General features: G+C 46.0%; 1 protein-coding gene across 4 annotated transcripts in view; it reads right to left on the reverse strand.

Annotated features, from left to right (window-relative positions):
* The window catches only part of car (vacuolar protein sorting-associated protein 33A), a gene marked incomplete at its 3' end in the record, with an annotated part of 181,399 nt that overhangs the window by 18,718 nt on the left and 138,121 nt on the right, over positions 1 to 24,560 (reverse strand). For all 4 annotated transcript variants that reach the window (XM_077655788.1, XM_077655785.1, XM_077655786.1 and 1 more), the window contains 3 exon segments: positions 4,091 to 4,225; positions 13,017 to 13,103; positions 19,765 to 19,844. In XM_077655788.1, the coding sequence (XP_077511914.1) occupies positions 4,091 to 4,225; positions 13,017 to 13,103; positions 19,765 to 19,844 (302 nt within the window).

A 24,560-nucleotide genomic window follows, 5' to 3' on the forward strand; every position in this document is an offset into this window, starting at 1 on the left:
TACTGTAATATCTAAACTTGCTGCGCTCAAATTAGATTCTTTAACTCTGTCATAGGTCCATAATTTTCTTTCTAATCGCCAGCAGTTCACCGTTGTTAATAATTATTCCTCTCTCTGACGTTACATCGGGCGTGCCACAAGGAAGCGTCCTCGGTCGATTGCTCTTCTTAATTTACAATAATGACCCGCCAGTAAACACCTCATCTTCGATACGCATATTTGCTGACGACTGCATTATTTATCGACCAATAAAAAGTACTAATGCCCACCTTGCACTTCAAAGTGACCTGGATCGCATTAACGACTGGTGTAAAACGTGGCTAATGACTTTAAACATTTCTATGTGCAAGATAATTTCTTTTAGCCAAAAATCAGTCAATTTGCATTTTCCCTACCACATTAATAACGATACATTGGCTCGGACTACGCAGTATAAGTATCTAATACACTGTAGCGCAGCAAAAGAGGAGGACACAAGAGACGAGAGATGAACACCACGAGCACTAACTTCCAACAAATTTTATTCTCCTGAAGCATCACATTTATACACCAGAAAACAAAAATCACACATGCGAACAGTATCAAATTCTTAGAAAAACGAGCTCTTTATCTGAGAGGAGAATGGAAGGTGTGCTTACACATGAGCATCCTGACCTATTTATCTTTTCGGCTTCAATGATTTCGCGCGTTAACCTTTCTCTACTTTTTCCTATTACAAGACTTTTATCAAAGAAAGGCTTACAGGGTTTTGACTTGCATGCGAGAATGAGGTCAACCAGCGATCCGCCTTGCCCGTTTCTGACGTTGCAAGCGTGTTCCATTAGGCGCTCGTTCAGACATCTCCCCGTCTGGCCGATATAGTGTTTCCCGCATGACAAGGGAATCTGATATATAACACCTTCATCGCACGTGACCTAGGGCTTCTGGTGCCTAGCTGCGCATCCGCGCGCTTTGTTGGTGTTGGTTTTTCCTCCAAACAACCGCCTCACGTCTTCAGGCAGCAACCTGTTGCGAATGCAAAACGACATTGTGCGTGCACGACGTGTTCTTTGATAAAAGTCTTGTAATAGGAAAAAGTAGAGAAAGGTTAACGTGCGAAATCATTGAAGCCGAAAAGATAAATAGGTCAGGATGCTCGTGTGTAAGCACGCCTTCCATTCTCCTCTCAGATAAAGAGCTCGTTTTTCTAAGAAATCGATACTGTTCGCACGTGTGATTACTGTTTTCTGGTGTATAAATGTGATGCTTCAGGAGAATAAAATTTGTTGGAAGTTAGCGCTCGTGGTGTTCGTCTCTCGTCTCTTGTGTCCTCGTTTTTTGCTGCGCTACAGTGTATTGGAACTATGTACCAACAAGCCCAAAAAGCCACGCTACTGAACTATATTTCTAGTACAACGGGCCCGCTTTTTAATGTTCACCAGAATCCCTGTGCTACGGTTTCACTCATAGCGCTTGCAACATGTCGTGCACGCACAATGTCGTTTTGCATTCGCAACAGGTTGCTGCCTGAAGACGTGAGGCGGTTGTTTGGAGGATTCGTCCCATCGGCTGGTCACGGCATGAGGGCGTGCAAGCTTGCCAAATCCGAGTGGTACAGGCAAGCCTGGCTTTACAGGCAGTGCCTCGAGGCTCAGCTTCTCTCGACTGGCGAAAGTCAGGCAGCCTGGCGAACTCTTCGGGAACACCAGCGTATCACTGCTCAAGCTACCGAATGCTTGTGGGCTCAACATCTGACACAACTACGGGCCGACCTTGCGAGCAGGACGAAGACAGCCCGGAGCACCGTCCACACCCTGGAGGCCCTGGATCTACCGGATGACGTGTCAAGGGTTCTATCGTTAGGACCAAAGTTTGCTGTGGAGCCCAAGCCGTCAGCTGCACAACTACTTGCGATGGTACGCCAAGTATCGCAGCGTGCAACGCAACTGGAACACGACCGCTGCATTTCAGAAGGAGTCGACGTTTTGCAGTGCTCAAAGCCAGGATCTTCCAAGCTACCCCTCAAGCGCGTCGAGTCCTTCATCAAGGAACAGGACCTGGTCGTGCTGCCTGCTGACAAAGAAGGTGGCTTTGCGATTCTATCCTGTGAACTTTACAAGTCCAAGGCTGACGAAGCCGTGTCTTCTGTATTTAACTGCCGCAACAAAGTAATGATGTCAAAAGTAAAAGCTAAAGCGAAGAAGCTATGCAACAAGTTAAACCTTACCAAGCTGGCTAAAGAAATAGGCGATGCACGAAAAGATTTTTTAGACGTGTTTTTCAGTGCAAAAACCCATAAACCAGAAAAACCATTCAGGGTGATCATCTCTGAAACTGGCACATGGCAGAAAACGGTTTCAATGTACTTACAAAGCAAACTTAACCTTTTACCGCTTGACGACCCCTTTATGGTTAAGAAATCTGACGAAATTTTAGACTTTGTTCGGTCGCGCTCTAATAACAGGCTGTTTCCAGCCACCTTGACAGCTTGGACGTAATCAAGGTCTTTAGATTTGTTGATGACTTTTTTATTCTTGTTAAGTGTGACCAAGGCTCACTTGAGTCAAAGGCTCATAGCATTTTAACTACCATGGCAGAACATTTTAAACCGCTTGTTTTAACATGCGAATTGCCCATCGATAACTCCATTAGATTTTTAGATATTAACTTCACCTTTCACGCTCATCACATATGCTGGGCCTACCAGCCGCGAAGCAACAAGCCGATGCTGCCATATCACTCCGCTCATTCAAAACTGATAAAAAGAGGTATTGTCAATTTATGTTTTCGAAATGCTCTCCAGAAATCTTGTCCGCACATGATGACCGATAGTTTTCAAAAGCAGTCCAAGAGGCTTACTAATGCCGGATACCCCTCCCATGTTCAAGTTTCTGTTGCAGAAAAACTTGTTAAGAAAATGAAACCAGAAAATCAATGTAATCCAAACCCAGTTCCTCGTGAACGGAAAAACCTTGTTGTATTACCTTATCTTCACAAGATTTCCCACAATTTAAAAAGAATTGGTCAACGAGCGAATGCGACCGCCGTGTTCTCGGCGCCGAAAAAACTTGCAACGTTGTGCAAACTGGGAAAAACCAACACCAACAAAGCGCGTGGATGCGCAACTAGGCACCAGAAGCCCTACATCACGTGCGATGAAGGTGTTATATATCAAATTCCCTTGTCATGCGGGAAACACTATATCGGCCAGACGGGGAGATGTCTGAACGAGCGCCTAATGGAACACGCTCGCAACGTCAGAAACGGGCAAGGCGGATCGCTGGTTGACCACATTCTCGCATGCAAGTCAAAACCCTGTAAGCCTTTCTTTGATAAAAGTCTTGTAATAGGAAAAAGTAGAGAAAGGTTAACGCGCGAAATCATTGAAGCCGAAAAGATAAATAGGTCAGGATGCTCGTGTGTAAGCACACCTTCCATTCTCCTCTCAGATAAAGAGCTCGTTTTTCTAAGAAATCGATACTGTTCGCACGTGTGATTACTGTTTTCTGGTGTATAAATGTGATGCTTCAGGAGAATAAAATTTGTTGGAAGTTAGCGCTCGTGGTGTTCGTCTCTTGTGTCCTCGTCTTTTGCTGCGCTACAGTGTATTGGAACTATGTACCAACAAGCCCAAAAAGCCACGCTAATAAGTATCTAGTTGTCCATCTTTCACCAAACTTTTCTTGGGCTGAACACATAACCAACATTTTCGCTAATGCTTCCCAGTCACTAGGTTTCCTTTGCCGAAACCTGCAATGCTCTACCCCTCAAGTGTGTATACAAGCCTACATTACTTTTGTCAGACCGCAGCTAGAGTACGCTTCATCCATCTGGTCACCTCATCAGAAATATCTAATAGAGAAGTTGGAAGCTGTCCAGAATAGGGCTTGTCGTTTTTCAGTTACCAGTCCAGTGTAACCCAACTAAAGATCAAACTTTCGCTCCATCCGTTGCAAATTCGTCGTGAGATTGCCCTTTTATCTCTTTTTCACAAATACGTCCATGCCACTGATTCACCGTCAGCACATCTACACCGTCCTCCCTACTTATCACATAGATTACATAATAACTACAGCTATGCAAACAGCGCTTGCAAACAGTGCCAGCCCACCTGCTCACTGACGTCCTCAACGTTGAGCTTGAGGGTCTTGCGCAATGTGGAGAAGTGGTTCTTGTGTTCCTGGGCGTGGAGCAGGCCGGCCTTTTCCAGGCGCAGCAGCCACAGCAGCTGCCGGTAGCCGTAGGTCTGCAAAGAATGCCACAGCTGTGCCTCTACTGAGGGGAAGAGACTCAGCCAAGGCACCCGGCTTATTTACCCCTCCACACAGGGACTGGACACAAACCATTCTCAGGAATGCTTCCGGCATGGCGCGACGACCCCATTGCTTCGGCAGGCCAATATGTCGATGGTGGTCGCACTGCCATGCTTGCAGGCTGGCTCGCACGTGCGTCGCAACCACCGTCGAGATATTGGCCGGCCGGAGCAATGGGGTTGTCGCGCCTTGCCAGCAGCTGATTTCGTTCACTCAAGCCAGGATTGAGAGCAGCACAATCGTGGTATGCGAATGCGCTAGTCACGTGAGTTTTTTGTATTTCACGAGCTTTCTTTGGAGCTCGGAAAAAACATACACAACATACACGTGAGGTTTTCTTTTTCGCAAATAAATGGAATGGGTGTTTCTGAAGGTGCTCTCCAAATTTACTGTTCACATTTGCTGTCTAAAGTCAATATTGACACATTTAGAAAAATTATCTTAATTGCTAATTAATTAATTGGAAAACAAAAAATTGCCTATGATGCACAAGCCGGTTGGTAGGTGTATGTAAGTGGTTTCCCTGGTCCACCTCAATAATCTTATTTTTAACCCTTGGCTAAAGTTAGCCTGGACATCCTATATACCTAATTGACCTGTGTATTCCATGACGGGACCTGCTGCGGTGGCTCAGTGGTTAGCGTGCTCGGCTATTGATCCGGAGTTTCCGGGTTCAAACCCGACCGCTGTGGCTGCGTTTTTATGGAGGAAAAACGCTAAGGCACCCGTGTGCTGTGCGATGTCAGTGCACATTAAAGACCCCCAGGCGGTCGAAATTATTCCAGAGCCCTCCACTACGGCACCTCTTTCTTCTTTCACTCCCTCCTTTATCCCTTCCCTTAGGCACAGTTCAGGTGTCCAAGGATATATGTGACAGATACAGTGCCATTTCCTTTCCCCAAAAAGCCAATTATTAATTAATTGTTCCATGATGGGTCAGTCGAGAAAAAGACTCCCAAGTACTTACAAGTTGAAACATGAGATATGTTTGCGCTTCCAAGAAAATAGTCTGTTTGGAGAAATTTTTTCTTTTTCGACAACCGGACGAGATTACATTTGGAGAAATTTAGTGCCATATTCTTGAAGAAGTGATTCCGTCGTAAACTACGCATTGTTTCCTTCCGACAAGATAAGCCTTTATCCAGGTTAGGAGTGTAGTATGAGATTTAAATGTGAAAGCTTCTGTAGTAATAGGCTGTGAGTAACTAAAGCGCACGTTTTTCGAAAGTCTAGAAAAATACAGTCTACCTGACCGGCGCAATTTGGGGAAAAGGAAATATCAGGGGTGAATTCTACGAGCTGTGTTTCACACGAGAAACTGGACTTAAATCCACGCTGTGTTGAACAGAAAAAGTTACTGTTTTGTAGATGGCTAAATAACTGAGTATATATGACATGCTCGAGTGTTTGGCAAGACACGCTCGTCAGAGATATGGGGCGATGGTTACATGTTTCACTTTTACCACCAGTTATGTATTGGAACGACATTGGCAATTCAACTGGATACAAGGCAACTTCAACAGTACAATTTTGCAAAATGTAACTGGAAATGCTGTCAGGCCCTGGTGCTGATGCAACCTTAGTTTTCTGTAATAAAAGCATGATTCCCCGTTCAGAAATTTCAATGTCAGTCATTCTGGTCAGGATGCTTGGAGATTAAAAGACCGTCTTTGTATTAATATGATCAAAAAACACCGACTGGAAATAAAGATTGAAGCTGTTAGCTTTGCCTTTCGAATCTTCACCAAAATCACTTCTATCTAGTATATCAGGCAGAGTAGCACAGGTGTTTCTTTATTTTTAACATATTTCCAGACTTCTTTTGGGTTTGCTTTTAGCCTTTGCCCAAGAGTGTTCAAGTATGCCCTTTCATAGCCTTGCGTATTTCATTGGATAGGTTCTTAGTTTTTTCATTTCGGAATACACAATTAGCACAGGCTTATCAGAGTATCTACAAAACAGGCATTTGTGTCTGTTAGTCATAGCTCGCAACTGTCTATTCATTAAGTGCTTATTGCCACGATGCTTGGCTGAAATGAGGTGAGACAGGATGAAAGTGTGCACAGGGATAAGATTTTAGTTTTACTCAAGTTCCAGAAAGAATCTATATTCAGAGTGCGTGCATCAGAAGTCTTGATAATGAACAACCAACTTGTTTAACCAGCTACCCTCACCATTAGGGTTCCAGTCAAGAAAAACGTGTATGTGCCCTACGCAAGCTTAAAAATACCTGATATGTGGTCAAGAATTGCACTGCCAGGCTGCGAAGAATATTTCCACTATGCTGAGAGTGAACTGTATGCTGCTGGAGAAAGAATCAAATTGGCCTTGCAAAAATTGCTACACGGTTGTGGCTGGCTGAAGAGGAAAGAAGTTGCTCCAGCAAGGCCCTATGTTATTAGAAAGCTCAATCTGTGCTTTCGCAAAATGCATTCATCCAGCAATTTGACTGTGGTGGCCTATTGCGTCCATCTGGTCAACTTGCAAAACTAATCGTCACACTGGAAAACTCGTTCACATTCTTTTCAGCTCTAGAAAGATTGGTGCAGCAAGTATATTGCGTTTTGCTTCCTTTTCACACGGTACTCACCTTTGGATGGTTGGCTGTCCTTCCTACCATGATAGTGAATTGTTAAGTTTTATGCCCTCCCCAGGTTCTGATTGTGCAGTGAGAACGACTCAAGCACCTTAAGCTGAGGAGGTGCAAATAGCGTGGCGTATGTGAGGCCATGCTTTGCACGCAGCGCTATGTATGGAAATTGAATAAATAAATGTCAACACCATGACCCTTTGTTTTTGCACAAGCTCTCGAAAACCGTGACAACGTCCGGCAGGTATGCTATTCAAACCGGCTTCAAAGCTTCGCGAGGCTTTGAATAACTGCTTCCCCGCAATGAATTTGCCCACTTGTGTGCATAGGCCCACATGGGAAACACGGGATCCAGCTAGCACACGCTGAATACGACTCGCACTTTGTTTCGCTCATGGCTAACAGTCGTCAAAAGCAGACAGAGAGAGAAGCCCTTTAATGAAAAAATAGAGAATTCAGCCAGCATTTAAAAATCGCTGGCATGCTACTCTGCGTGGAGAAGAAAACTTTGAAGATAAATGTACCCCACTCTCCCACATCTGGTGGCGTCATCCAAGCTGTGGCGGACGCTGCAGCTGTTCCACTTCAACATGATTGCACACTCTATGCAGCCCACTTCAACAGCAACAGAGCGTGTGCCATTATCTCAAATGGCAACAACGATGAACAAATAGCTAAGCTTTTCCAAGCTTCTGGATAATGTCAGGACGGTGCGAAAAGAACAAGGACGAAAGAGGCACAAGAAAACAACAGAACAGGCACCAACTTGCAACTGAGGTTTATTCGCCCAAACCATTACATTTTATAAGCACCCGAGCCTTATCGCGGAAGCCTATGACACAAGATTAAGAGATTGTAAACAACAATCAGAATTCAGGAAGTAGGTGCTACTTCTAACAGACCAGAAGATACATCCATGCATTCAGCACTACACTACTGATAAAAGTAAACTTTTTTTGGACTAAGTCTCAAGATTATACGAGCGCAAAACCAACAGGAAAGCAATTCATCCCCACAACAAGGATGCACGCTTGGCCAAGGCAAACAGATCACAATATCAAAACTCCTCCTTTAACACATCGTGTGATGATGAATGAATGACCAACAACAAACTCGGAAAAAATGGTGGACATGAAAAGTTAAAAGCTTCGAGAAATCCTCTCAGCGTCAAAGTACTAAAACAAGTGTCAAAACTTAAAACCTTCAAGAAAACCTCTCAGCGTCAAAGAGCTAAAAGTATTGGATTGTACACAATTCTCGTTTGGCTGTTAAAACACATCCAAGGTACAGGTGCCACTGAAGACCATATGCAGAAACCTTTTTTCTGAACAAAGAAGCTTCCTTCAAATGATATGGCTGTCGAGCCCAAGTAGAATTCCAACAAAGCTGCAAAATTGTCGCTGCTAATTCCTGCAGCATTTTGAAATTGAACTTCACCTGTTGTGATGATCTTTTCTCTGACAGCACTTAGGAGTCCGTGATGAGGAACAGAGTAGTACAAATCTTCCATATCGATGGAGAAACCTATGTACACGAGGGAGGGAGAAGCGTCCAGTTGCTGCAAAACGTACGAGGAACTACGAACCAGGAAAGGATATCTTCCACCAAAGAACCAACGTGCTTTTGATGGTAGCAACTGACAACGCATTGCCAAGTCAATTCAACGCACGCATTCGAAAACGACAAGCACTCAAAATCTTGGGTGACTTGCACCTGGATGCCATCAAGAAGCGAGCAAAAGCTGAAGCGAGGGGCTTCCTTGAAATATTCTTTACGGTTAAAATCCACAAGCCTGGAATGCCACTACAATCCATCGTGCCGGAAAAGGGACTTGGCAATGCGTTGTCAGTTGCTACCTTTAAAAGCACCTTGGTTCTTTGGTGGAAGATGATCCTTTCCTGGTTCATAGTTCCTCGTACGTTGTGCAGCAACTGGACGCTTCTCCCTCCCTCGTGTACATAGGTTTCTCCATCGATATGGAAGATTTGTACTACGTACTCTGTTCCTCATCACGGACTCCTAAGTGCTGTCAGAGAAAAGATCATCACAACAGATGAAGTTCAATTTCAAAATGCTGCAGGGATTAGCAGCGACAATTTTGCAGCTTTGTTGGAATTCTACTTGGGCTCGACAGCCATATCATTTGAAGGAAGCTTCTTTGTTCAGAAAAAAGGTTTCTGCATATGGTCCTCAGTGGCGCCTGTACTCTTGACATTTTCTTGTCAGCCATTGGGAATCAAGTCAAAAGTCAACTTAGTGACCCACATCTTGTATCCATTTTCAGATACGTGGACGATTTTTTGGTTATTCTGAAGAATGTTCAGAGTCTGATGTAGCTGCGGCGGCAACAAGTGTGACACCCATCTTCACCAATAACAGCCAGGGCCTCACATTTACGTGGGAGTTACCAATGAATCGCGAACTTAAGTTTTTATACATAAAATTGGTATTTATGAAGGATCACCTATGCTGGGCATACAATCCCAGATCAAAGAAAGGGCTGTTACTGTTTGACAGCGCTCATTCTAAAGTCGTCAAAAGAGCAATAATTGCTAATTCCCCTCAGAATGCCTTGGGAAAGTCGTGCCATCGCATGATGTCGGTGAGCTTTGGCGCCCAAATTTAGAGGTTGCAAGAAGCCGGTTATCCACCCCTTTTGATTTCGGCTGTCTTAAAAATGTTAATCCAGAAGTTGAAGCGGCCTCATGATGAGAGACTTCCGGAAGCACAAAAGAAATCTGTCCCTGTCATTCCTTACATTCATAAAGTTTCGCATGACATAAAAAAAGTCGCAAGCAAACATCAGGTGCAAGATGTGTTTTAGGCCCCATGAAAGCTGTCAAAGCTCTGTACTATGACTAAACCCGAGAAGAAATGACCGGTTTGCCCTATTAAACATCAAAAACAGTTCACCAAATGCAGGTCAGAAGTTGTGTATCAGATTCCTTTATTAAGCTGCGGTCTCGTTTACATAGGGCAAACCGGTCGATGTTTCAATGAACGTGCCAGTGAACACCTGCGGAATGTGCACAACCAACAAGGAAGCTTCATTGCAGACCACTGCAAAACTTGCAAAGAGTGTCGTCCGGAACTAACAAAACAATTTTGTTGAAGAGCGGAAAAGACAAATTTGAGCGAGAAGTAGTAGAGGCATATTTTATTAAAAAAGCGGGAAGCGCATGCGTTAGTAAACCGTCCATTTCGATCAGTGACGCTGAGGTGGCTTTTCTCGAAGGGTGTCTTTAGGTTTTAATGTGCTGAAGTTTTCTCTGCATAGTTTGTTGTTCCTGGATGTGTTTTAACAGCCAAACGAGAATTGTGTAGAATCCAATACATTTAGTTCTTTGATACTGTAGAAGCTTGGGCAAGTTGGTGTGACATGGTTTTTTCAGCAGCACAGGGAACAAAGGACGTGACAAGTGCACAGACACGGCGCTGAACTTTCAACTGGTTTATTGAGGTGATTTTCACTACTTAAACACAGTGGCAACCAATCTCAAATGAAAAGACAGATACACAAAACAGATTGACGAAAATGACAATTCCTGAGCACAGGTCTACAGTGGCACAAGACCAGCTGCGCACGTTTTTCTATTCTCATCAAGGAAACGTAGTTCTTTATCAGACAGAGCTATTGAGGCAACGATTACGCATTCATCTTTGAATTTATGGATTTCATGAGCTTCAATGATTTCACAAGGGGTTTTTGTTCTATTATCTGACAGCATACGACACTGAGTGAAAACAGGATAACACGGCGGTGATGCTGAGAGGATTTTTCGAAGGTTTTAAGTTTTCATGTCCACCATTTTTTCCGAGTTTGTTGTTGGTCATTCATTCATCATCACACAATGTGTTAAAGGAGGAATTTTGATATTGTGATCTGTGTTTGCCTTGGCCAAGCGTGCGTCCTTGTTGTGGGGATGAATTGCTTTCCTGTTGGTTTTGCGCTCGTATAATCTTGGGACTCAGTCCAAAAAAACTTTACTTTTATCAGGAGTGTAGTGATGAATGCATGAATGTATCTTACTGTCTGTAAGAAGTAGCACCTACTTCCTGAATTCTGATTATTGTTTCCATTCTTTTTATCCTGTGTGATAGGCTTCTGCGATACAGCTCGGGTGCTTCATAAAATGTAAGGGTTTGGGCGAATAAACCTCAGTTGCAAGTTGGCGCCTGTCCTGTTGTGTTCATGTGCCTCTCTGGTCCTTGTTGTTTTCGCGCCGTCCTGACATCATCTAGAAGCTATGCACCAACTAGCCCAATCCAAAGTACTTCTTTTCCAAGCCAGTCCACTTCATTCACTCCATCAATGCCTGCTGACTTCGTTTAAATCCAAGATGGCGCCTTTCATGACGGCAGAAAAGAGGTCAGTTGTGACAGCAATGCCCGCTCGCGTAAGTATCATACCGAAATAACCAACTTTCGGTAGAAAAACATCTCCACAGTATTGTTGGCATCTATTTTAGTTCAAAAAATTGAACTTTTGGACTCGACAAACTCTTAAATATTGGTCGTCAAAATGTACCTGTTCCTATGAGGTGCGCGAAGGTTCCTCAGCAAAGTCCGAATTATTGGAGTTTGCAAAATCGGTCGGTTACTCTAACTACTTCTCCGACGGTGCCTACGATAAAAAGAGGATTTCAATCTCCCAGCTCAGTGGGAGTTTTCCTCCACCCCTCTTTTGAGTGCACTGGAGGAACAGTAAAGCACCTTGCATCAAGGGAATGCTAACATAAAGGGTACTGAGGCCCTTTGGGTACCAGAAAGCGCTACTGAACTAAATTAGATGTTTGCAAAGGCTGCGCTTGTGAAAGGCACACGTCCATTACATCATTCCAAATCATCACTCCTGTTCTCACTGGAACGACATCTTAGTCAGCTACAGAGGAGTTTTCAGCAGCAAAGCAAATGTAACCCCGCAGCTATCTTCCAATCATCAAAGAACCACCCGCTTTGAGAACCGTCAAAGCACTGATACAGCTGCTCATCCACCCTTGGCACAAAGCACAGAATAGATCGAGGGTGGCAAACACGGCGACCTTTATCAGTTCATGGAAATCAAGAACGCTCAGAATAAATATTATATCGACTCAAGCTATTCAAAGCATTGCATGCTCCCTATTTACTGGGCAACAATGGAACAGAACACCTGACTGCACTGCTTGCTCCAGACAAAATGCACTTACTTATTTTCTACTTGGAATAAAGACTGTACCGTAGGTGCACAACTGCCATTACAAAATTTGGGAGCAAAGCTAACTGCATCGGCTGAGAGGTGTGTGGGAGCAGGAGAAAGCAGCAGTGGTGAGATGCCTGCTTCCTCAGGTAGCCATTGGCAAGAAGTACTTGTAGCTGGGTGTGTTGGTTTATATTCAGGAAACACATAAGAGCGCAAAAAATACAAACACAGATGTAGTGTTCGTATTTTTTGTTCTCCTTTGTCTTTTCTAGTCACATTTGCTCTTCCTCCTCGAGAAATTTGACGCTGCTCTCGCATACCAATGCTCGTGTAAACCCAACACCGGATTCTGAGCGGTGCCATGGTCATGTAATACAGTGCAGGGGCAATATCGGGTAACCGTGGCTCAAGGTGCAGTGCTGAACTTCAAAAATTTTTTCTCATTGAAAACAAAAAAAGGTCCGATAAAATTCACTGAGAAAAATTACAACGAAACTAGCTATTTCATATTTTTCATATGAAACTTTTTACATATTTCATATTTTTAGCAGGAACGCTTCTGTACAAAGTTTATGGCTCAAAAAACGGCACAACACTCTTTTTTTCTTTCTAAGTTTGACATTTTGTTTCTGGAATATACTGTGTTCTAGTTTAAATCAATTAATGAGATATTAAATGTTATAGAGAGCTGCTGAAAAATATTATGATGCTCACAAACATTGCAAAAGTGTTTAAAAAATAGCAAAACTGATGCTTCTCAGGGTAAAATAATGCATTAAAGCAAAGCAAAAAAAACATTGTGCTCATAATTCCTTGCTGTGTGATAAAAAACAACAATGCAACAAAGAGCACAATGCAAAACCACAGTCTATAAAAACTTTGTGTGAGAACTCGTCTGAGAAACGACTGTCACATGACGAGGAAATTTTTTTCCCTCAAGTCCAATCCTCACCTGCAGTATCTCGCGCCTGTAGTGGTCCAGCACTCGGGGCTTGAGGCCATTGTTGGCCACACTCTGCATGCACACCAACCGCAGCACCTGCAAGGAACCACAGGCTGCTCTCACAAAAGTCTCCAACTCTCAGGCGCCCTGGAATGCACTCACTAGACCAGAGTGCTGTTCATGAATAATGGACCCGTTGAAAAAGCCATGCGATGCGTGCCAGAAGCGATTTTAAATTCCACACAGCCTGGCTACACAACTGCGTGAGCACCACAGTGGCTGCATGCACCTCAAGGCACACATACAACACACTAGCCATACCGCTCCAACTACGCCGACATAACAGCACTGCATGACGTGCCACTGTGCGGAGCACATGGAAAAACAATTTTGCTAAATGTAGAGGAATTTCCATTCAAGGTGATATAATACTAAATAGCTGCAAATGTGTTTTGCCCGTTGAGCCACCAGGGCTTTGATGTGCAATCCAGGGTGCAGGCCTCGTCAGGAAGCAAGGTTTCTCTGCCTCCGTTTAGCCTCTCCTTGCGGGCATAATGTATAACAGGGCCAAATAAATTACTACTACAGACAAGACCAGCTATACTGGTCTACAGACAAGACCAGCTATACTGGTCTTGGATATTTCGAATTGTTGACTATATCAATAACAAAGATTAGCTCCTTGAAAACCCTAAGTGTAGGAAAGTCACGCAGTACATCGATATATAGCAGGTCATTCGATATACGAAACAGTGCGTCCCTTTTCGATCACTTTTCGTGCGTGAAAACGGGTCAGCTGCATGAGCTTGGGCATAGAGCTAGCAGTGCTAGCGTTGTGAAACCATGTGGCAAGGTGAACGGGAGGGTGGCCTTCGATCCCTTGTACACATTTTAATTGCCACATTGCCAACATGCAGTGAACCCAACCCAACAAAACCCTCGGGGCAGCCCTCGCATGGCTGTAAGCTGTACGGCATGCCTGCCCAGAAATAATCGAGAATTTTACTGGTGTGTCTGTGTGGTGCCAACGAAAGGAGCCTCACTTGGCCCATTGAGCGAAAATCCATCTGTGGGTGTTAACGCTCGATGGTACCCATTAAAAATGCTGCCCTCATGCAACCTGGCAGGTGGTTGCGTGAGGTTGCTTGGGAAAACCCAGATTGCACAAGTCCCACCAGTGGCAGCACCTGCCATCGCAGGGCAGTGGTGCACTGCTTGACCACTGCACCACTGAGCCAGGAATGGTACGAGGACTCCCAGGGATCTATGAACGTTAAGTGGAGAGATAAATTCTGCATATATGGGTACTAAGCCATTAGCTATCGCATCATGCTCTTAAGGCATCGACTGCCTTCATGAAGTTAGCTTACAGATCAGAAGGGGTGCAGTGGTAGAGCCATGCAGAGGTACAATTGCCAGCTGTGTAACATCGGGTTACGTCATGCCGCAGTGCGTGGCAACTGCGTTCACAAAGTGGGTGGGTGGGCTCACCCCTTCTCACACACAAGCAGTCTGAAGTGTCTCTGCGCACTTTTTTTTCCCCAATAGCGGTTTACCTGAATGCAATAAAGAAAGGAAGGAAAATAAACCATTACAAAATAAACTACAACCATGACTTCTTTAGCTTACTCGCATGATAAAATATTCGTGCCAGGATATTTGTAGTGAGCTGGCACAAGGACTTACGGGGAGGAGGGGGGGGGGTGTGCTAAGAATGTCTTAGTGGCTCAAATATAAAACAAACTGAAAAAAAATTGGAGGGGACACACAAACTCTGCCTTAAGGGTATGACATTATAGTGTAATGGGTCAATACCCACATATGTGGAATTGGTCATTTTCGACTCTGCACTCATAGATCCCTGGGAGCCATCATACCACTCGTGGAGGAGTTGTGCACCGGTTTAGTGATGCGCCACTGACCTGTGGTGGCAGGTGCTGCCACAGGTGGGCCATGTGTGACCCCGGTTGCTCTTCCCAAGTGAGCAATCATTAATTTAACTGCCACCTTCCATTGCAACCAGTTTGCTCACAATCTGGGGGGCAGACTGTGCTGAGGCCGCAAGGTCACGTGACCAGATGGTTCGCTGCTTCTCCAGGTCAGGGTCACCTTACTGACCTCTCCACCTTTCTTTTCTTTAAATTACTTTCTCTCTCTAGCTCACAACGCTGATGATGACGGATTTTCTGCAGAACAGGAGCCTAAATGCTACAGCGTTTAAATGAAGCGACGAGAGCTTCACATACTCGCTACCAGCGAGAGCATCTAAATAGTACGCCTGCCTTATTAGGAAGCATCTTTGTTGTAGGGTTCTGAAGAAAGCGGTTGGCAAATTTTGATGCGACATGGCAGGCTTTAACACTCGCCTTCAACCTTTCCCTCCCTTCGTCATCGGTGCACATGCTTCTGATCTAGTCGACAAAATATGCAACTACTGAGACAAAGATGTAATGTGTATGGAGGAGTCTAATCGAGAGAATAAAGGTGGCGGGAGCACTCGAAACGTGCAAAACTGAGGTGAAAGTGGGCAATTTCATTCATCAGGTCACTCGCCTTTGCTTGAAGTGAGCTCGCGTTCTGTGTGTGATGCAGCAGTTGGAGTAATGGGGGGCTGTTGTGTTCCCGGGTGTTCCGCCGACATTAAAAAGGGCAATGGCTATTTCACACTGATCGGGACAGCGCGCGTGTAAAAAGTCGAATTCACCGGTGAATCGAGACAGCTGGAAACCAACAGACAACTACAAAGTATACAAGGTAAGGCACGCGAAACGCTCTTTCCACGACTACAAAGTATGCAAGGTAAGGCACATGAAACGCTCGCTTTCCAGAACAATTTTTTGCTGCATCCTCATAATTACCATCGAAGGCGACTTCTCACACCTGATTTCATGGTCAACGAAAAGCTGTCTGAACGGCAGTCTTTGGCTCATACGCAGCTGCAGCTCGAAATGGGTAATCCTGACTGTAGGAAAAGTAGTCAAAATGTACACGGTCCGGGTCAGCAGAGTGCACAGCAATATGCTACGCCTGTTGTGAGAATGTAATGACTGTCCGCAAGGTGTGAAGTTTCTCTGCAGATGAGCTGCGAAACATGATATACTTGAGCGTAACTAACTCTGATTGAGTGTTTAAACAATTGGCAGTACCGCTCTGTCTTGTGGAGTTCCAAGCAATAGCGGCAGTTTTTTCTGCGAAACGACCCGCTGCCGCATTGCACTCATGCAGCAAAATGAGAGGAAGACCCAACATGCCACCGTCAAGAGCAGTTCTGAAAGCAGCACTGGCCATCGAGGCACCCTATTGCGCACTGGCTACGACCTGTTAACCAGGCAGAGAAACAGACTGGACACATGCTAGACGTCAATTGAACTTTAATACATAGTCAAGAAAAGGTTCACAATTCACCAAATCATGTTTAGGCATGCGCAAGAAACTCATCTTTGTAAACATTTCCTTTCATACCAGGTAAGCAAGCAGTCACAAAAATCACAGTAAAGTGATGCGGAGACAAATGCGTAAGCACCCCTTCAATAGCCTTCACTGTATTATAGTGACATGTCGCAGCCACTATCACAGGGGATACAACTCTCTTGTCTAATCCCTATTGGACACCTGCTGGCAGCACTTGCCATGCGATTCACTGCTGCCATACAGGGAAGCTGGTGCACCACTGCTTCGCTGCTCAAGTCAGGTGGTGCAGAAATCAACTGTTTTAATGAGGCACTGTTGTTTACAGTGCTCCAGTAATAGGACTAGCTATCTGCTATGCAGTTACAGAGCACCGTCGACTACGGTTTTAATGTGTGTGTTATGCCCAGCAACACCAGCGAGCAGTGCGCTACCAATCATAGCTGGAAGCTCTGGTGGGCGGCAGGAAGTGTGCTCATAGCACGAGTGCATTGTATTCATGCTTCTAGGTTATGCATAAGCTTATCTACAGCCATGTTTCATACACTGAATTATCAATATATCGAACTTTTTAGCAATTCCCTTTGGGTTTGCTATCTCCGGGACTGACTTATTTCTTGCCCTTTCAAAAGGTTCCAGTTGCAAGTTTTCTTCACTGTAATGATGCATAACACACTGGCATACATGGATCACACTGTGGCATAATAAATGAATTTCTTTCATGCTGTTTACGTTTCATCAACAGGACGATGGCTGTGACATGTAAGAAGTGTCTACATTGCATCTTGCCGCCGCTCGGTGAGTCTTGACTTGTTTCAGAGGTTTTTTTTATTCATCGCTCACACAAAAACCCTACATCTGCGTACCCCCACCACGCAGATCCCATCACATCGGTCACCCTCTTCGAGTTCTGCGCCCATGTGCCCACCTCTTATGTAAGACCCCACAAAATGGTCTTCAAGGAAAATACGTTGAAGCGATGTGATAAGATGTGATGTGATCAGGTGGAGTGCCCATGAGTCACTGCATTCATGGCCAACTGCCAGTTGTGTCACGGCACAATGCACCGCGTGGTGTTTTGCAGCATACCACCACCCACGAGCGTGGCGGCCGTAGTGGCTCTGAATGGCCGTCAAAGGATCTCGGATTAAATGCATGGCCTAGTGCAACCGCATGTGCTGCAGCCATCAACCACACCAGAACAAGCACAGGTTGATTAATGTTAAATATATGGCACGATTAAAACAGAGCAGTAGTTACAGTAAAACCTTGTTAATTCGGGTAATTCAGACTGCTGCCAGAGTCCCGCCAAACACACGCAAGCAAGTTTATGGTTTTGGAAGTTTGTTTATTCAGACGCCGTGGGGCTCATATTAGTTAATTTGGATGGGCCCCTGAAGGGGCGCCGTGATCTGTGCGCAAAGGCAGGTGTGTTACTGGCTGGCAGGATCCCGTCAATAGGCCAAGAGAGAGTCCGGCCACCTAGTTTCGTTTTCAGAGCTTTGTCACTAGCCCGCGGCAACGGAGGCAACTGCTGCACAAATCAGTGGGCCAGCTAAACCGCACACCCTTTGGTACTACGACTGCCTTGTTGATGACCTTTTTCTGTTTTGAAGGTGTCTTGCCGTGCCGGCACCAGTGCGCACTTCCCTCACTTCCGTCCGCATGGTATTTCCAATTTTCCAGATCGCCAAAACTCCGGACTCGTCACGTGCTGTTTGCATTCCTGCGGTGAAGCCTCCTCGTATGCGATGCCACACACGAAGAAGCTCCAGCGCTACCGTTTCAGACTCTGAAAGAAGCCACGGTGACCCTTACCATTCAGCAAGGCGGAAATTTGGGCGAGTTGGTAAGTGTTCATTTTCGCTCTCAGCGCAACACGAACAGGACACAAGACGAAGGACTAGCACAAACAGGCGCTTACCATTGTGGAGCAACTGTGTTTCTGCCATTCCCGTTGGTACGCACAAATTAAAACATTTGACGGAACTGCGAGAAATTGCTGTTGTGGTGCAGTTTTTGTCTAAAAAGGAGATAACAATTGCCCAGATTCCCTCCAAATAAATTTCGCTTTCACACGAACGGTTTGAACCATTTGGTAATTTGACATTCGGATAATTCATACTTTTTTTCTGCTCCCTTGAGGTCTGAATTAATGAGGTTTTACTGTATTCCTTTTCCATAGCTCCACTTCCCATTACAATGCCATGGAAGCATAGCGCGAGCTTCAGCTTAAGTTTCGTTCTTGCCGAAGTTTTTCAACAACCTTTTGGCGCAAGTGTGGTGCAAAAGTTAGCAAAAAGTTGCTATTGTAGCAGCATGTAGCACAATTTTTCATTTGGCACAGTTCGGCGAAACTGGCACTTCAGTTCCACCACTGCATTTTGCTGGAGAGTGCTTTCTTGCATAGAAGACTTTTATATACCGTTTTCTTTCATTGACAGAACTGCGCAGGTGACCCACAAGTGCCATAGTATTGTGATCGCTGCAAAAGTTTGTAGCCAAATCACATACTACATTGAGTTATATGGGAAACCAACCAAATGGTTTCACACTGTTAATCTTTTTTGAGAATTCACCTTAATGGGAGTTTACTGTATACGTCTCTGATATGCAACTTGCATGTAACAAGAATTGCACACTAAAGTTGCCCTTTCATCTTTGAGCGAAAGTTTTCTCTTCTCCTCCACTCAGTCTTACATCCCCATGCGACAATTCTTGTTTTGACGAGGCTCTCTTGTACAGCAATACGCTTACAAGCACTGCCTGTTCCCCCCGTAAACCAGCCAGCGCCTATCGCTCAAGAGGGCCGCAGAGTGGAATGCCCGAAATTTTGGCACTTTCTGCCTCACGCAGTTCGCTTGTGCAAGGCTTCACTCACTCCTCTCATCTAGTGCACTGTACTGTCCAGCACATACCACTGTTGCTGCTTTAAAAATACTCCTGCCACAGCAGCAACCAGCAAGTTTTCTCTCTGGCAAGTGGATGCCTAAGCCCCCGGCAGCTCCACTTTGCAGCCACATCTGAGGTGCAAGGTCTTTCTCTGAATGCAGCGTGTCTATTAGCGATGAACTACATCAGCCACCTGAAAGCACATCCGTCACGACACTAGTTCATCTACTAGCACGAGTTGCAGTTACATGCCGCCAAGTGGTCGTTGTCTGCTGATGTCCTGAATGGCTGGGTGAGCATACGAGCGTAGGAACTTGACTACCTGGTGGTTGCTTAATTTCCCTAGCCACAGCAGACCCCCCTGGCAGTGCCTCCTGTGCTGTCACACTGCCTACTTTCAGAATTACGTGCGAAGCAATGTTGTCGTTGTATTACCCCAAAGCAATGATGTACCCACCTTGACAATGTCCTCCTGCCGTGCAATACAGTCCTCAATGTGCGGGTGCACCTTGTCCGTGTCCATGCCGTTCATAAATTCTGGGGGAGGGGGGGAAGAGGAATTCCACTTAACCAGCAGAAGAAGCCTTCCTTGTACATAACCACAACTGCAACAAGTGTGCACTGAGAAGTAGGCGTGTGCTGTGAATGTTCGGTTGAATAGTAAAGTAATGGGAAATCTGACATTTCTGGAGCAGCTGATTTGATGGTTTTGGTTTAGCACACCTCCTCCAGGATGGTTCCGTGGCACGCCCGCGGCCAAAATCCAGACACCATGGACACTTCCTAGGCATATGCACCCGTGCGTATGCCATGCAGACTGCGCACATGCGCAGTCTGTGCAAGCACGCAGCACCCAGATCTGTACCTGCCAGCTGTTGGCGCCCGTGTTGCATATGCCCCAGATGAGTCTGACCAACTGCAGCTGCTGCAGCTCCTCTTCTACGCGTCACATGCGCTCACTAGGTGCTACGGTACGAGCACGAGTCACATTGCCCCTTTCAGACGCCTGACGCAGAGTGGTGCTGGATGCGTGCCTAGCAAGTGTCCATCAGCAGTCGGAGGTTACACTGACAAATCTTCCACCCCACAAATGCATCAATTATGCATCTATCAAGCCCCATAATTTGCAATGGACATTTCTATCGAAAAATGACAGAGCTTCAATGAGTGTGACAAGACTTCCACGCACTCTCCCTTCTTTTCATGTAGTGGCCTTGTGTGTTAGAAAAATACTTGATTTTATAAACACCTCTTCTACTGTTCAAGTATTCGAGATGTTCGCTACGAACCAAAACACCCCTATTCACACAGGCCTACACAAAACGCAATGTGTCACTAATCACAATGGCTTGGCTGCGTGAAGTTCATGATTAGTGTATTTTTGTGATTCTAGGCACATAAAAGAACAATTTGATAATCGCTTGTACACAAATCTAAGTTCCCCGTTTTGCAAGGAAGACCATGGAGTCAAGCCACCCAGCACTCTTCCTCACTCTGTTGTTGAGCCAGAGCCGTTCAAGTCATGATCTTCGGCTACTTGTGTTGTTCCAACCCTACACAACGGATAGCACCACAGAACAACAAAAACTGGCCGAAAGCGCATCACATATGACCCGATAACACTATCAGCGTGTTCTTGCATGGGTAGTGCTCAGCCGATTAGGCTTCACGGGCGCCTTGATGTTTATCTGGTGTCAGTTGTTTGACCTGTCTCATCGAGATAGCACAGCAGAAAGGGGGGGAGAGGGAAGTAACTTTAGATTTTTAAAATCTCTGCAACCCCTCCTCCCCCCAGCTTAGGGTATCACGAACATGAAAAGAAAAAGGGAGTGCTCAGAATTGAGTAAATATGGTACTATCTCAAAAACACATGGGCTAAAGGGCATACTGGGTGTTCATTTAAGGGGGGGGGAGCTGGTCTTTAAACATTTTTTTGATATTGTAACATGCAACCCTAAGTGGTCCGAGCACGAGCAAGAGAGAACAAACTTCTTCCTCTATGAATGCAGTCGCTTCTACTTCTTCTACAGTGGTACGTATCACTGCCCCCCTCTTCTGCAGCATCGACACGATGCGGCAAGAAGGCAAAAGTCAGCGAAAACACACCTGCAGTGAACCGCTGTTCAGTCAGGAAGTTTGTCGCGGTAAGGCTTCATGCGAACAATGTGCACGACTTCAGTACGGTGCGACCGGCACGATGAGCAAGCCACTTGGGCGGGAGCAACAGTATGCGTCACATCACTAATGGGGCGCACTACTTCGTGAGGGCCAAAGTATCTGTGCAGCAACTTTTCAGAAAGTCCGCGCTGACGAACAGGTGTCCAAATCCACACCAAGTCGCCAGGCGCGTAACTTATGAAGCGGCGTCCGAGGTTGTACCTAGCGGCGTTAGTCTCCTGTTGACGGTTAATTCGCAGGTGTGCCAATTGCCGCACTTCCTCAGCACGCTGAACGAAGGTGTCTACAACGAGGTCAGCGTCAGTCACAGTAGGGGTCAACGGGCAACATAGCATCCAACGGAGTGTTCACTTGCCGACCGAAGACAAGCTGAAAGGGGGTCAGTCAGGTTGCCTCCTGCAGGGCAGTGCTGTACACAAACGTTACATATGGCAGAATGGTGTCTCAAGTTCAATGCCAGACGTCAGCATACATGGAAAGCATGTCGGCTAGTGTGCGGTTGAGTTTCTCTACCAACCTGTTTGTCTGTGGGTAATAGGCCGTAGCACGTCGATGGGTGGTGTGCGTTAGAGTCATCACGGACTGGGTTAAGCGGGCAGTGAAAGCAGCCCTAAGAGGATTCTGGTGTGGGCATGTTGGTTCATATTTTCTACGACACAGGTTGACACAGCGCAACGGAACAAGGACGAGAAGAAGACACACGAAGCAGGACGGGCGCTGTTCATATTTTCTATGACACTGGCGCTGGTAATGTCCTGTCCTGTGTTTCGTTTGTCTTCTTCTCGTATTTGTTCTGTTGTGCTGTGTCAATCTGTGTCGTAGAAAGCAGTCCCCTGATCAGTAACAACAACGACGGGGGTTCATGACGCAGGACAATGTTGTGGACGAAGAACAGCGCGAGTACAGCAGCAGTGCCTTTGACAAGGGGTGTGGTCTCAGCGTACTGTGTCAGGTAGTCAGTTGCAACGACGATCCAACACTTTCCAGGCGAAGACTTTGGAAAAGGACCAAGGAGGTCCATGCCCACTTGATGAAAAAGGGTCTTCGGTGGATCGACAGGGTGAAGAAATCCGGCTCGTTTCAAAGGAGGAGACTTCCGACATTGGCAGTCACAGCATGTTTACACATAGGCCCGCACTGATGGGAGACACCCGGGCCAATAATACTTTTGTTTAATCCGCGCGAGTGTATGACTCACTCCAAGGTGGCCGGCGGAGGGTGCATCACGACAGGCACTCAAAATCTCTGGCCGCAACTGCGATGGTACGACAAGCAGGAACGCTTCTTTGTTGCTGGAAATGTTGTGCTTGTAGAGGACACAAGATCGTAAAGTGAATGTGTGAAGCCCACGATGAAAAACACACGGGATGCGAGCGTCGATGCCTTCGAGATAATTGATGAGCGGCACAAACTCAGAGTTCGCCCGCTGAAGCTGCGCCATTTGGGTCGTACTAACAGCACCCAGTAAAGGAAAATCATCGGCAAGTTCTTTGGTACCGATTATGATAGGCGTGCGCGACAAACAGTCTACATTCTGATGCTTACGGCCCGACTTGCAGACGACTGTTAAGTCATATTCTTGCAAGCGTAGCGTCCTGAGGGGTCTTTGAGGCTCGCCAGCCAGCATAAGGACTGGTGATCGCTTACCACACGGAAGGGTCGCCCGTAGAGGTACGGTCGAAACTTGCTGATGGCCCATATCACTGCAAGGCATTCTTTCTCCGTCGTAGAATAATTGGTCTCGGAATGCATAAGTGTTCGGCTGGCATAACTGATGACCTGCTCTGCACCGTCTTGCCACTGGATCAGCATCGCATTGGCGCAGAAATAAATGGTTGTGCATTTTCATTTCGAGTTATTGTGAACTCTCCAGGAAGATGTCCTGTTCGCTCAAATACATCACTATACTCTTCAATAATGCTCTCTGGTGTTTCATTTCTTGCTGCCGTGTCATCAGGCGGGCTGCAGTCCAATTGGCTGACATGACGAATTAGCTTCAGCTTACGGCAGGCATCCAGCCCCAAGATGGAGCAGCTGGAAAACCAATTACGCAGAACTTCAATGTTGCTGACGTACCTAATGAGCTACAGTGAAGAAAGCTTTCTCTCCGCAATGGCAGCTGTTCACCAGTGTAAGCGGTTACGCAGGCACTGGGATCACTCAGCATTGGGGATCAGGCCATTTCTGCAGTTCATCTGAGGACATGAGGTTCACATCTGAGCCAGTGTCCAGTTCAAACGAGATGTCATGTCTATTTACTTTGATCGTTTGGAGCCGTGACGGCGAGTGGTGGACGGCACGAACAGTCAGCACATCTAGCGAGAGGGGTGCATCTTCGTACAGTGCTCGCACAACTCGTGACTGGTCCGGGTGCCATTGCTGTGGTGGCTTTGGCTGCCAACACATTGCTGCATAGTGGTTGGTTTTGCCCCTGTTGTGGCACTGCTGACTGAATGCAGAGCACTAGCGTGGTTGGTGCCTCTGGCTACACCTCGAGCACGTTTTTAGTGCGTTAGATAGATGCTGTTGCAGCTTGTCATCGGGTTGTGAACCTGGTCGGTTGTGCCAATCCAGTGCGAACACCTCACTTTTATGTTGTTGCATTTCTTGGGCGTACATGTTGAACAATTGTGCTGCCACGTACTGGTCCATTAATTTTGACAAAGTAAGCGTTTTTTCATGCAGAAGACATTCTCCGAGTGCGCTGTCACTTATTCCATGGACCAGCCAATCCGTGATCATCTGGTCGTGCGCGGTGCCCAATGCACACTGATCCGCTTGCTTGGTGACTGCCTGCACAAATGCTTCAAAAGGCTTACCTGCCACTTGGTTCATGTTGTGGAACACCTACGACGCATGCGTAGTGTTGTGGTACTTAGTAAAGTGCTGGTCGAAACGCTCCACAACGTCTTTGAATTTCTGCTCTGCCGACGGAAATGCGAGGGTCTGGTACCTCTGCAAGAGCTCCGGACCCCCCGATGTGTAGCAGCAACGTGAGCCGCGTCTTGTCATCTTCCTTGTGGTATTTTATCGCCTCCTTGAAGATACCAAACTTTTGTTTCCGATCTCTCCAGT

Source organism: Amblyomma americanum, chromosome 2, assembly GCF_052857255.1.
Source record: "Amblyomma americanum isolate KBUSLIRL-KWMA chromosome 2, ASM5285725v1, whole genome shotgun sequence".
In the NCBI taxonomy this organism is placed as follows: Eukaryota; Metazoa; Arthropoda; class Arachnida; order Ixodida; family Ixodidae; genus Amblyomma; species Amblyomma americanum.